This window comes from Perca fluviatilis, chromosome 13 (genome assembly GCF_010015445.1).
Source record: "Perca fluviatilis chromosome 13, GENO_Pfluv_1.0, whole genome shotgun sequence".
Classification (NCBI taxonomy): domain Eukaryota; kingdom Metazoa; phylum Chordata; class Actinopteri; order Perciformes; family Percidae; genus Perca; species Perca fluviatilis.
In genome coordinates this window covers 26,736,908-26,751,608 of record NC_053124.1, presented here as the reverse complement: position 1 = coordinate 26,751,608, position 14,701 = coordinate 26,736,908, and the positions used below count along the sequence as shown (strand labels likewise).

At 41.0% G+C, this 14,701-nt stretch overlaps 1 protein-coding gene across 1 annotated transcript in view; it reads right to left on the bottom strand.

Moving 5' to 3' along the window:
• LOC120570886 (microtubule-actin cross-linking factor 1-like) overlaps nucleotides 1–14,701 on the bottom strand; it is a 124,751-nt gene that overhangs the window by 100,904 nt on the left and 9,146 nt on the right. The window contains 14 exon segments of the mRNA XM_039819503.1: nucleotides 1,018–1,170; nucleotides 4,614–4,739; nucleotides 5,099–5,194; nucleotides 5,745–5,849; nucleotides 6,141–6,302; nucleotides 7,229–7,306; nucleotides 7,388–7,516; nucleotides 8,026–8,329; nucleotides 9,045–9,199; nucleotides 9,822–9,915; nucleotides 10,090–10,217; nucleotides 11,150–11,245; nucleotides 13,162–13,281; nucleotides 13,899–14,005. Coding sequence (XP_039675437.1) covers nucleotides 1,018–1,170; nucleotides 4,614–4,739; nucleotides 5,099–5,194; nucleotides 5,745–5,849; nucleotides 6,141–6,302; nucleotides 7,229–7,306; nucleotides 7,388–7,516; nucleotides 8,026–8,329; nucleotides 9,045–9,199; nucleotides 9,822–9,915; nucleotides 10,090–10,217; nucleotides 11,150–11,245; nucleotides 13,162–13,281; nucleotides 13,899–14,005 — 1,853 coding nt within the window.

Genomic DNA, 14,701 nt, shown 5'->3' with positions numbered 1-14,701 from the left:
GTGGAAGACCTAACCACCTTGCTTCTTCACCTGAATACAACACCTCACACACAGTATGCTTCAATGAACAAATTGACCCTGAGGAATGTAACACAGCAAACTAAAAATAGCAGCAAACGGGGCTGTAGAGGGCTCATGCTGCTGGAGTGCTATAGGTGCTGGTTTTCAACTGAGCCCGCAAAGGGGATGAGACAGATGTATAATTGATTGGCTTTTAGATTCCCCGAGGACATCACAGATCAGAGTGAGAGGATAAGAGAGAGACTTCACTTGTTTCTATGGGTGTTACATAAAAGTGGCACTGAGGGGAATCAGTGCACAACTTCAGTTCTCTTCTCATTATTCATTTCTTTACTTCCAAGTGGATATTTTTGGGGCTTTTACAAAGATTCAGTCACATATTCCTCTGAAGAGAACAAAGGCAAAGATCGGCTATTGTGAGAACTATGTCAGTGATAAATTCTGGATCATGATTATAATGCTTATTCTGTTCCAAATGTGTACTTGCCAGTTAAAATGAAGTGAAAACAGTTACCAAAAAAAAAAGAGAAAAAATCCACTGCTGCAGTCTATTCATCAAAATGGACCTCCTAGGCTGAGAAAAGAGTTTGTGTAGACGTACTCATCAATCTAAAGACAAATAAAATTCAATTTCACAGCATGGAAGAAGGAGCTAAAATAGAACAGCCACAAAGTGGATGTGAAAGGGGGCTTGGAGAGGAAGTGAAGGGCAGAGAGGAGGCGGTTGGTGGTGAAGGTTAAAACAATAGAGTGGTGAGATCAGTGGTGAGCTCATACTGCATACTGGCACAACCTCGTCCTGGAAGTCAAATGGTTCCTTATATTCATTAACGCAGGTATCTGGGAGCTAAGGTGGGAAAAGCAAGATTGGCTTTTTTTTTTAGTTCATCTACATTAACCCATTTTCAGGTTTTCAGTATCAGAAACTTAGAACAACTAAAACATGCACACCCACATGTTCATCAAGTGTAATACACAGTGTGGTAGGTCCCCTACCTCTATCTGTCTGTAGTCGCAGATGGCTTTGATGGGTGTTGTGGCCCCCAGGGTGCTCTCTGCGTTGCGGGGGCGGAGCTGTACCACCGTCTTGGCCCGGCCCACCAGGCTCGCCACTGTACTCCGATACTCAATCAGCTGCTCCTTCTCCTCCTACAAGACAGAGGACATCATTCAAATTGTCAATTTCATGTTGTAGTTAGTTACACAGTAGACTCGCATTGCCAGACCTTCCCCCACAGCGCTGCGGAAGAGGGTCTGGCTAGTCCACAAAGCATTCCGGGATGGGAGAAAAACGTGCTCTGGTTTATTGGCATTTCTTTAAACCAATCACAATCGTCTTGGGCGGTGCTAAGCGCCGGACTGAGCCGCGGTGCCACTGTAAAATAGCCTCTGGAAGGAACTTGTTTGGGTGGAAAATGTGTACGTTCAAAGGTTATTTTAGTCGTGCAACAGAAAACTCAGATTGGACAGAGTCCAGCTAGCAGTCTGGATTTACCCTGCAGAGATCTGAGGAGCAGTTAACCATAGTCCTCAGAAATCCACCGGAGTTTAAAATGCCACCATAAAGCGGAAGGTAACGGACATCCGGCCAAAATGAAAGACATCCGGCGGAATTTCCAGCGGCACCTAAACAATCCCAGAAGTGGAACGTCGTGGATATAGACTAGTCACACAGTTACAATGGTTAATTCTACCGATCCTTTTCATCAATTTATTAGTCTGTCCATTATTTATCAGACTGTGAGTCATATTATAGGTTTAGAAAGACAGTATAGATTAACAAATAGAGTATAGCCAGATGCTGAAGTTTTATAATTATAAAATACTACATTTTCCTGCACTGCCAACTTTATACCAAAAAGACTGAACAAGACTAAGAGACTACAGCCATGCTAGCAGCTCTGTGAGGCTGTACTTAGGCACAGCGGTACAGTGGTACTTTGAGATGAATGCATATGTTAGCAATCTAACATGCTTACAATGGCAATGCTAACATGCTGTAGTTTAGGAGATACTGTAAAGTGTTTACTGTCTTGGTTTAGCATGTTAGTATGCTAACATTTGCTAATTAGCACTAAACACAAACTACAGCTGAGGTTTATGGGATTATTGGACAAATTAAAATGTTGACCTGATAAATGTCAAAATGTCGTGGCAATTCATCCAATAGTTGTCGAGACATTTTACTAAAAATCACAAATATCAACCTCATGGTGGCATTAAAGAGGAAAAGTCAGGTGATCATTAAAGTCATTAGGCTTCATCTTCTGGGGACCATGAATATCTGTACAACATTTCATGAAAATCCATCCGATAGTTGTTGAGACATTTCAGTCTGGACCCCAGCGGTAGGCCGACTGACATTAATTAACATCCCTGACTAAAATATGATATCGTTCTTTAAGTTATTCATTTTACACCACAAGAACCTGCCCAAATCATATTAAACACATTAAGCCAATACTTTCGGTTAGAATATAGAGCAGGTCCTATGTTTATCCTCTTAGCCTGTAGCACCTGAGATGAATGGACTTTCTGACTCAGCTGCTTGTGTTAGCTTGGGCACTAACCATTAAACATTTAAAAAGGTGTGCTCCTAAGCCTGACAGGTAGATTTAGATTTCATTTCTGTCTCGTCCCCAGCAGAGAGAGTCATTAAGGATTTATTATGGAGAGACACTAACAGAGAGAGAGGTTGGGTAGGATGTAATTGAGGGAGAGGCTGAGTAAATAACTATATACATTACAGTTTCAAATTGAATTTCACACTGAGATGGCATTCGCTGCAGTCAGCACTACTATAACAAGTCTAATGACAAGCTAGGAAGAAACACAATTAACACAGAGAAAACTTAAAATGTGGGGCCATGAAGAAATCCAAATTAATTACTACCACAAATTAATTACTACCACGAGATCAACAAACCACTGCTCTGAGAACAATTTGATTATGTAAGAAGCTTCAATATGTTCTCTGGCCAATGAAATGTTGAGTCACTTTAGGTGTGATGACCTTATTACTATATTTAGGGGGACTTTTGTCTGTACATCTATAGGATCCAAATTACAAAGATGCATTTTATCTTTTTTCAGTGACAGAAAATGCTTAAGAATACTAACCGTATATAAAGAAGTAGTTTATTTGTGATGACCTTATTACTATATTTAGGGGGACTTTTGTCTGTACATCTAACCAATAAAATTTTTTTAATAGATAAAAATAAAGAACTAATATGTATTCAAACAGCCCCTCTTAATGAACTCTAACTAATCTCTGACTAAAAGATGGTGAAAAGACTGATTTAATATCCTCTCCTCAGTTATTATGAGAGTCAAACAATAGGTTCAGCCTTCTGTTTTCTATTGTGTGATTCAGAAGCGGTCTTTAGTATCAGCTTCACCCTCCCAGTGAGATATGGAGCACAGCAAACTGGAAACTGATTAACACACAAGCACAGACAGAAGCCGGAGGACAAACACAAACACACATAGATGTAAACACCGTCAGATAGCATGTGAATACAGACACATACAGTACGTAACTGGCTGCACACAAGAGCAGCTGTTTGTGACACACACCTCTTTATTGAGAGGATATGCTCACTGCTCTGGCCTGTGGAGCGTTGCCCAGCCTAACTCTGCCATCTGCTTGAAGTCAGGGGTGTGTGTGTGTGTGTGTGTGTGTGTGTGTGTGTGTGTGTGTGTGTGTGTGTGTGTGTGTGTGTGTGTGTGTGTGTGTGTGTGTGTGTGTGTGTGTCTATCTAAGGAAGGTGTGAAGATGGCAGTCTCACAAATGTGCCACAGGGGGGATGATTCAGCAAAGGCACTCTCTAACATATTACTTCACCCTGCCATGTGGCGTGCTGCCGCTGATTGTTGAGACACAGCAAAACAATCAGGAGGAAACTGCTATGCTAACAATTTGGCTACTGCAGGTCTCTGTTGCTCCTGTGCAACACAACAGTTAGAATATGGCCATATAGTATGTATATTTCATGTTCAAGCCTCTGTCCAGGATTATTTTGCATTTTTCATGTATAGGTTTGCTCTGTGCACACATGTTGGCAGCATGGAGGAACACAGTAAACTGGGATATAAACATTATGTAACACCCATTCATTTTCTATATATACTGTATAACCTGTGAATCTATCTTCAAAGTAAAAAAGAAAAACTAAGTGTCTTACTTAAGGGCACTGGCACTACTGAGGAAGTGCCTTCAATTCATTATATTATTATTCTAGTTGGTCAAGGAATTCGGTAACCTCATTTACTTCAGATCAAAGCCTGAGGAATAAAATTGTTATAAAATGATGCATATGTATTATGAGCAGGGTTCGAAATTAGCACAACATACCAGCCAGATGCTGGTCAAATATGCAAGTGGCTGGAAGATATCCTTCACTCACCAGCCAAAAAAAACAATGGTGATCTAGTGGCTGGTAAACATTGAACATTTACTAGCCATTTGGCTATGAGGTAAACAAACATAGGTGATATTTTTTTTTCTGGAGGGGGTTGCCAGAGTTGACCATAAAGTTGTTCTGTGTACCGCTGAAAATTAGAGATAAAAACTAGAGGGGGATAGATACCATTGAGTCCTGCAGCAGGTCTTCCAGTTTGCTCAGTCTGCTGTTCTTGTCACAGGTGTACTGTCTCTTGATGGTTTCCTGGAGCTGGCGCAGGTACGACTCACAGTCCCGAGCATCACTCATAAACTGAGACAAGAGACAGAAATAAAATCATAGGAATGATTTTAACAGAAACCAGAAGTGCATACACAGACAGTAAAAAAGTACGTGAAAAAAGATCTAATGGGCGTCGTTTTCACACCAAGGCCTGGGCAATATTACAACCGGCCCGTAATCAATCGTAAGTTTGGTAACAAGGAGAACATTTACAAAGCTAGTCTCTCACAGTGTGTATCATGGGGTCATGTGGATTTGGCGAAGAATACAGTAAAATTGCAACAACTCAACTATGTATATCTTGCAGATTCATTCATATTTTTTAAGTCTCAGTCTGAAAACTCAGTTTCTGCTCATGAGCAACACTATAATGATATTTGTTGCCTCACCTGGAAGTATGCCGTGTTATCTTTGAGATGCTGCTCCACACACACCCCGAGCTGGTTCACCCACTGCCACTGAGTCTGCAGCGCTGCGCTGTAAGCCTGTAACATGCAGGGAGATGGAGATGTCACTCTGCAGTTACATACAGTACAGTGCAAGCTTCCAAGGCTAGCTACAAGGCATTAGCAGGGATGTTGTTCAGCACAGATAGTCTTTTCAGGCAGCTTCTCCTAATTTTCTGTACTATGTTCAACTGTGCAGTCATACCCGGTGGCAGAGAACATGCCAAATAAACATGTAACAAGTATGAAAACCAAATCCCAAATCAGTATAAATATAAAAGTATTTTTAGCATCACACAGTAATCTTTCGTGCAGTGCTTCTATTGGATATAATAAGTAATTCGTACTATTCGCCAAGAAGGTTTACAAAAGGTCAAAGTTTGCCTTCTGCCCTTTTGAATCTAATCTACATTTATAGACTTCTCAAAATGCAAGCAAACCAAATATCATGACGCGCACAGTCGAGTAACGAAACGAACATTTTAAGGAAAGCATTCGGGGTTGAACTGTTCCAAGAAATGAGTCACAGAGGCAAAGCCCAGCCACTTTAAAGGTCATTCAGTCTAGCTGAATAAAGTCACAGATTCACCTCCACAGTCTGTTTGGCTGGATGGTTCTCGAGACACAGACGGTTGGCTGTTTCCTGGAGCGACCGCATCACATCTTGTTTTTCCTCCAGCTCTAACCTCATTTCCTGTAAACAGAACAGGAAAAGACGGATGGTATGGCACAGTAGATTACAGGTTTTTATGGCACTGGCCTGATGTAAAAATAGTGTTTGTGTGCATGTAAACACTGCTGATATATGTGGAAAACATATTTGGACATAATTGCGACCTGTAGAATCTGTGAAGGGAGCTTGTTTTACGTATGCCTCTTGTTCTTCTTTAAATAAGAGACACGATAACACCCTTCAGAGGTTTGGGGTCTGTATTTTGTGTTTTTAGGACGTGACAGAAAGGTGTCGCCCCCTTCCTCCACTCACGCTGTATAATTCTCTCTTGGCGTTCATGTTGCTGTTGTTGTCGCTCCAGTCAAAGGCAATCTCCTCCTCCTCCCTCTCGTTGAGCCAGATCAGCTCCTCAGTGCAGTGCGACACAAATGTGTGCAGGCTCTCCAAGCGCCGCAGGCGCCATGACGAATGTTCCTATGGCAACCGCACAAACAAACATCGTCATGGCGATCAGCAGTGCAGAGGAAAAATAAAAACACATCCTCTATTCTCTGGTTTGGATCATACGGTTGGTTTTGGTTGATTTTGGAATAAAGACAACGACTTTCTTAGAAGACCATCAGAGAAAGAAACTAACAGCAAAGGCTCCTCTGAATAAGAATGACTGATTATTGAACCATTACCACCACCAGCTTTTACAACAAAAATACCAATTCATCTTTTCAGAGGTGTGATTTCTTTAAACTATCAAAGAAGGCATGCACTGTGATTTATTTTTTGATAACTTCCATTTTCAGAATTCCTGCAGCATGTAGAGATCATGACATGATATTCCTCAAAATCAGGAAATCACTAACTAACTGACTAATCAATTCTACTTCGCTACTTAAATTCATAGTTATATATGCTCTGCGTCCATGATCATATACTTCTTTATTACATTTATAGTTTATTTTTTTCTAACTGGATGTACAGTTAGCCTTGATAAGTTATATCAAGGCTCCTCTAGATAATATTATCATTTAAGTTGCTTGAACTGAGAGCAGAATGTAAGCCTTTAAGAATGAATATTTATACCAAAAAAGATAAGAAGTAAAAAGTAAAACTCACAAGCAAGTGTGCATGTACAGGGTTAGGAATTGATATATAAATATAAAACACATAAATTAAATTAAAAAAAAAATTATATAAAGAGACAAGAATAAAATTAAGAGGGGACTAAGAAATAAAGAGAGAAAAGGGGGGAAATATGGGGGAAAAAAAGAGAGCAGAAGCAGAATTGTGTGTTCTGTTATGGTGTAATGGGATTAACCGAGGAAGGGGGTGTACTGGGAAACAAAGAAGTGTTACCAGGAACACACACACACAAAACCACAGTTCTTTATCTGACTGAGACTGACCAGTAGTTTGCAGTATTGGTGCTCCAGCTTGGCCAGGGTTTCAGAGTAATTGCTCTTGAAGTTTGGAGAAACTTTAGCCTGAAGGAGAGGACAGACAAGCTTTGTTACAAACTGTGTGTTTGTGTGTGTTTGTGTGTGTGTGTGTGTGCGTATGTTTACCTCATAGCTGCGTGCCTCCTGTAGGCCGCCCATTAGCTCCTCGACTGCAGTGTGTATGCTGTTGTGCTCTTGGAGGTTGTTTTCTACAGAGGGGAGGTCTGCGCCCCATTCAGCACGCTCCAAAAGCTCCTGAAACACACAGGAACAAAGAACATTTGACTTTTTTTTTTTTAAACCATTTATTGCCTAAGCATATTTCCCCCTGCACTCATTTTTTATTTAAGTATTATTTCTGTGCTTTTAGGGTTATAATACCTTTTGAATGTAGATTTGATTTTGTAATTGTCATATTAACGCTATTAAGTCACTTGCCATTAATATTCTATGAAACTATGGATGGATGAATTACATTATTCCCCCTATATATAAAGGCTTTACACTGTTACTTTTATCATTTTACTATATTTTTTATAGTTTATCCGTTTTTAGCATTGTAAACTGTATGTCTTTGGATTTTGGTCAGTTGGTCGAAGAAAACAAAACGTTTAAAGACATTTGAGAAATTGTATTTGGGCATTGTATTTCACTATTTCATGACATTTCTAAGACTTAAAATCAACAAAATAATCAGTAGATTAATTGATATAGGGAAATAACTATTAATTGAACCTCTACATTTAACTGCTACAGTGACTGACCTGTGTCTCCTCTACCCATCCGAGCAGCTCGTAGATGAACCGCAGGCTTCCTTCGTCCTCTGATGACGACATGGCCACCAGCTGGGAGCGAGCAGTGGGTCGCCGCAGGAGTGCGGCACCGACTGCACCCACAGCCCCCACAGCTCCCAGCAGTGTCTGCCCCAGCGTCAGGCCACTGTCTGTGGCTGTCTGGCTGGGCCGCTCTGCCCCGGTGTTGCCCAGGGCCTGGGAGAAGTGGCCTTTCCTGTAGACGCTGGAGCACTGCAGTCTGAGGGAGACCAGCTCCTCTTGAAGGCAAGACACTCTGGTGATGTGAGACGATGATATATAGTTACTGGAGGCGACACGGTTACTTATTCCTTTCCCTAAGGCATTGACCCCCCCCCCCTCCTTCAGTCTCCTACTATTAAGCCAGGAATGGGTTAAAATCAGCTGCTTTACCATCTCAACAACTGCCTTAAATGGTTAAATTATGGGAGAATTGACAAAAGTTATCTGTTTGCAGGCAAAAAGTTAAAAAGGTCATTCAAATTCTCCCATCCTTTTAACTGTTTTGAAAGGTATGTTTCCGTTAGAATGCAGATTTTTAAATAAGCTTATAGTTGCATTGAAGGGCATCACATATTGGCAGATTTTCAAAATGGCTATTTAATTAAGTTTCATAACGGCAGTCTGACACTCAGTCTGAGCAGCATGCTGAAGAGCCACAGATTGGGGTTTCTCTTTCGTCCGTTTTTGGACACTACTGACTTCCATCACAGCACCTTTATACACTTACTGAGCAGCAGAAGATACAACACATTAACTGTAGCAGATAATTATAGAATTGAATGGCAAAACACATTGCAACTTGTTGACCCATAATTAAGTATGATGAGCTGTTTGTATTGGCGGTAATTATTTTCATCATTCTAATTAATTACACGAGGACCACTTTGACGGGGTTGAACCCTTCACTCATTCCTCATTTGAGTGAACAAAGCCAGTCACCTCGACAGAATCAACACCATCAAACTCACCTGAACACCAGCTGCTCCACCTGGTAGTATTTCTCATCTCGCAGGACTTTAAGCTCCTGGTTGAGTTGTCTGATCAGAGACTCGCAGTCCTGCAGGTAGCAGGCCAGCTCTCGCTCACACTGCACCGCCTCGCCGCTCTCCACTCGAGACATGTCCTGGACACCGCAGCAGGCATGGTTTGATTAAATTTAGCTTTTTTTTGTTTTTGTTCATGAGCTAACTTGGCTTATGTGTAAAGGTTCTATTTTATAAGCAACGATGTTCTGCAGAGTGGTGCTGCATAGATTCAGTAAAACAATACAGAGAAACCAAAGTAGGCCAAAGTAGCAGCAGCAAATACCAGCAGGAACCCTTTTGTAAAAAATTTAAATATAGCAAATGAGGGCTATAATACAGTAACTATGTGGAAAAAGTTAAATGACTTTCATCAATAAGTCAGATAATTGGCAACATAGCCCACAAAGATAAAGATGATAGTGACAAAGGAGCAAGAACTAGACCATTGACAGTTTTTAAAAGTAAGTTTGTGCAGCAACAGACAAACAGAGGGAAGAGAGACTGTGTTTGCAGAAAGTTGGGAGGAAATATTTATTTTCCCAAAAGGGCAATTGCTTTTACAGCTTGTAAACATTAACACATTGTAAAATTACCACACCAGATGATCCAACCGTCACCTAACATCTAACACCCAACCATAAATCCGACGGCCCTGCGCGTGTGTGTGCGTATGAAATGGAAATTAAAAAGGATGCAAGCTATGGGAGGTTGAGTACTCACAGCCTGGAGTGTGTTCTTAGCGAGTGTTAGTTTCTCCTCGCAGTCCAGAGCCATGTTCTGGATCTTATTAGCCCTCTGAAGCAGCAGTTCTAGCCTGAAAACACACACATACACAGACACACACGGACACATAGACACACACAGGTTAAAGGAGCATGTCCCTGAAAATCCCACTTGAGACATTGTGCACAAGAAGTTGCATCAGCGTTTTTTGGTTTAATTGCATGCATCCTGCTGAAAGTAGATATTTGAATGGATTTGTGTGCACCTCTCCACAGCCGGCCGTAGAGCCTTCTCTCTCTCCAGCATCTCCAGGATGAGTTTGCCCCACTCCTCCTCAAGGTCATTAGGATGGTGGCCCTGAGGGAGCTTAATACGACCAAACTCTATCCACACCTGGACACACACACACACACACGGTGAGTATATACTTAACATCCCATCATGCTTCAGTGCAAGTGGACACACACCGTAAAACACTCAGACACCAGAGCTTTGATTCCCTGCTCGAGCCCGATTTGGCCCGACCCTGGTTCGTTTTTGTATGCAGACTTTATAGTCTGTGTAACTTCATGAGTAATGTATGGGCTGCGTACCGCTGTTATACAAACTCTATTTAATATGGCATATGACAGTTTTTGGGCTGTGCTAAACATTCGAGCAGAAGGTGCATGTTGAAGATAGTGTCACAAATGTCTGTTACTGCACGGAAGACTTTAGCTTGTAATAAATTTGTTAATATAACATTTTTCAAGTGGAAATTCGTGGTTTTTAATCTGGCTCGGCAAGAAAACTGCTGCCTGGTTCGGTCTCGAGTCAGTCTTGGACAGAAGCTATGCGGGTTCAGGTAGCGTCGGGCCTGATTCTTTGGGCCCGATCAGGTCTCTTACCACACGCTAACAACCTCCAATAAAAGCCTCCATTACATCAGAGTTACATTTAGGAGTGATCATAAGTCACACCACAGACCAACACTGGTACAATCAGCTGAGTGAGAATAAAGGAGGAACTATTATCAACTAAGATGTGTTTGTGTTCAATAAAAGAACTCCAGCATTGATAAGAGGAAAAAGGGGGAAAGGACTTCGCTTTAGGAGATACATTTCTGACGGAACTCGCACAAAACCTGCTGATAACAAAACTCTTTATCCCTCTTTCTCTCGTTGACATACTTCCTAATCCCCCTGAGCTGAACCCCATGATGCACACCAGTCAGCGCTCTGCACATGGTGCCAAATGTTGGTCACCTTTTCCTCCATCTCTACACTCTGTTCTCTTTCCCCCCTCATTCATGTTCTTCCTCCATCCTTCTGTCTGTCCATTCTTACCTCCAGCAGTTTGTAAAGATGTTCGATGTGACCTTTCTCGATCTCCTTCGCGGGGATCTCCGTCTCTTTGAAATGGACGTACTTGTTGTAAAGTGCCTGAAGAATGGATGAGGAAGACGGAAGTTACTTAGGAGGTCAATATTACTGTATCGCAGGCTTTGTCGATTATATCTAATTTGTCTGTTGAAAAAGCTGAAATTATGAATTTTTCTGACAAATAGTTCAAATCAAAGAAACGTATGTTGATGGATACTCACAGACTAATATACTGTATGTCAAAGTTTAGTCTGGAAACTGTTTTAAAACACGAAGAGTGTTGTATGGAACCATCCATGTTATTTTTGTGGAATTCCGTTGAAAGAAACCCAAATTTCGGATATAGAAACTTTCCAAAAGACAACACGGTCAAACACAAGTCAATCGCTGTTATCAGAGGTACAGCAAAAGCTTTGGAATCTGTATCTCACATACATAAAGATCACTCACAGACATTTAAATAGTTAACAATTTGTGAAGTGATTATAAAGGTCTGGTATGGACTAGGGGTGGGAATCACCAGAGGCCTCACGATACGATATCATCCCGATACTTATGTCACGATACGATATTATTGCGATTTTAAACATATTGCAATATTCTGCGATATATTGCAATGTATTACCTTTTTCCCAACTTTAGATTTTTCCCAATTTCAAATGATGTCCCAAAAGGACAATTTTGTCAACATCTGTTTTATCTAAAAAGATCCATTTCTCTGTTTGTTCATCTCACTTCAATTTTATTGCTGCAAAATGGGGATTGTCAAGCAGACAGACTGACCAACACATATGTCATAAAAGATCGATACTAGGAGTCTGTGTATCGATACAGTATTGCCACGAAAAATATCACGATACTATGCTGTATTGATTTTTTCCCCCACCCCTAGTATGGACTGACCAATGTGATGCAATGACCATGATAAGGTGCTATGGTAGAGTGTGCAAAAGTGAACAGTGCAGTGATTGAACAGTGCAATGGCTTATTGTGAAATATTAACTGCACAATATATAACAGGGAATAAGTTATAAGATGTAGATGTTATGACCACAGTCCAGATTGTGTAGAAGGGCTAATATAGCCTATAAGAAAGTCAGGTGTAGAGCAGACAAAGTGATATAATGGTAGGGGCTGAGAGAGACAGGCTCATGCTGAAAATCCTTTTCTCCCCTCCCCCCTTTGTGTGGTATTGAAGAGTTGGATGGCCCTGGGGACAAAGGACCTCCTCAACCTGTCTGTTGAGTATGACAGTGACAGAAGTCAGCCACTGAACATGCTTCTCTGTTTAATGAACGTGCTGTGTAGTGGGTGGCGGTCATTGTCCGTGATCGCCAGCATCCTACTCATGGTCCGTGTCTCAACGGTCATCTCAAGCTACGGATGTGACTGCCCCCCTCCCGGTTTGTAGACATCATGCCAACCACTATTTGGATCACAGCAGCATCCTTTTACACAATATTGTTCTCTTCCTTTTTTTCAACATCCCATCTTCCTTCTGCAAAGTAGCTCCTCTTCATCTGAATTCTTCACTCGTTCTCGCTCACCTACAACACCTCTGTCTGCTGTCGATTTTATTAAACTCCCCCTTCCCCCTTTCCCTTTATTTGTTCTCTCAATGGTTTTACAGAAATTGCTTGTCAGCTCCCTTTCTTCCTGGCTGCATGTTGGTGGGACTGAAGGCAAAAAGCTGAGAAAACATGGCAGGGTTTTGATTCCCACCACAACCAACAAACACACATTTGCAAATAAGTATTCATGTCGCTTTGAGGTAATTTGGACAACAGCACCCAAGATAATAAAACTACATCTGTATCTCACTAAATCGCAAGGTTTGATGGTAAACTCTTGCTGTTTCAAGGGCTATTGGGCCTTTAAACTCTACTACCAATTTAACCGTGAAATAACAGGAAACCGCATGCATTTGAGGAAAAAAATTAAGGTGTCAAAAAACAAAACAGATTGTGGGTGCTCACCTTGAGCTCCACAGGGTTTAGTGGGAAGTTCTTGTTGGCCATTAGGGCCGTATGCTGGCGGCTCCACTGGAGCAGAGAGGAGAACCTGGACTGGTACTCTGACCAGCGCTGGTCCACCTCCTGACGATGGAGAGAAGAGAAGGAGGAGGAGGAGGAGGAGATGGAGGGAGAGAGAGAGAGGAAGAGACGAGCGCAGTGATTTTGTCAGTGGGAAAACATATGTAACAAATTCACAGACTGCCTGAAAAATCTTAATGGATAGGCTTACTTTTGACAAAAAGTAATGTACAATAAATGACTACAACACTATTAAATTAATGGCATCATTATTTGAAAGTTCCAGGTCATTACTCGAGAAGCCGCACACTTGACTGGCAAAGAAAATGGGAATCACACATTTCTTCTGAGAAAGAATTAAACATGGAGATGAAGAAGAAAATATACATTAAATAGTAGCCTATTCTAAAAATGAACTTAGAATGGAGCACCGATGGCAGACTGAGTAAGAGTATGCCATGAAGAATATGCCATAAACTGTAACACATAGATGTTAAGAATTTGCAATTATTATATAATTAAATTCTAGGCTTTGAAGTACAAACACAGCAATGTGAACCATCTTTATAGGGAATGCAGTTTAAACCAGAAGAGAATATGCATCTATAATGAGCTCAAACGTTTAAATGGTTGTACAGTAATGGCGGTTGTATATATGGGTGGAGCAGAATGTGACGTGCCTGTGCAGCGATGCCATCTCCTCCCTCAGGGATTTTGGGGAAGGCATCATAGATGGAGGAGACGTAGGTGATGACCGACTTCTCATCTGGAACTGGAACATCAACGTCTGACGAGAAAGAGAAAGAAATTACAGAAAGAAGTCTAAAATACCGCAAATAAACATGCAGAAAGATCGTTTATTACATTATCAGTTAGAAGAAATCATGATGTTTCCAAATCACCTTTTGCTCTGAAATAAACCTAATTTAATGGATACAATATCAGTCCATAACAACTAGAAAATAGATGCAACCATAAAATATTAAGATATCAAAAAACAGTCTAAAAAAACAGTTTAAAACATAAATTAAAGAAGTGACAGTTCCACAAAATTAGACCATGATGTAAGAGAATCACTGGCTGTAAAAAAGTATAAATGTGCAGATGTGATAACTCAACATTCAATCACAGAAAATTACATCATCCAGTTATTTTACTTTCAGTTTGAGCACTAGATGCAGCACCAACTGTCAAACATTCAGCAGTAACCGACACTTCCAGCTGGTAACTTGAGTCTATATCACACAAAATGTCTCTGCTAACAAGACAATAATAGCCCATGGCAACTGATTTCAAGGTGCTTGTGTGAAAGAAATACAAAAAAGAAGAAAGAACGCATCAAGGCTAGAGCCATAAACATATTGGCATTCATCAGACAGTCATTAGGGCTGGCTGGCATGTTCTTTTGTTGGCATGCTTCCAAAATATAAGCTGGAATCAAAACCCCGAGTCGTTTAAACCTTTAGTTAAGAGTCCCGGCACA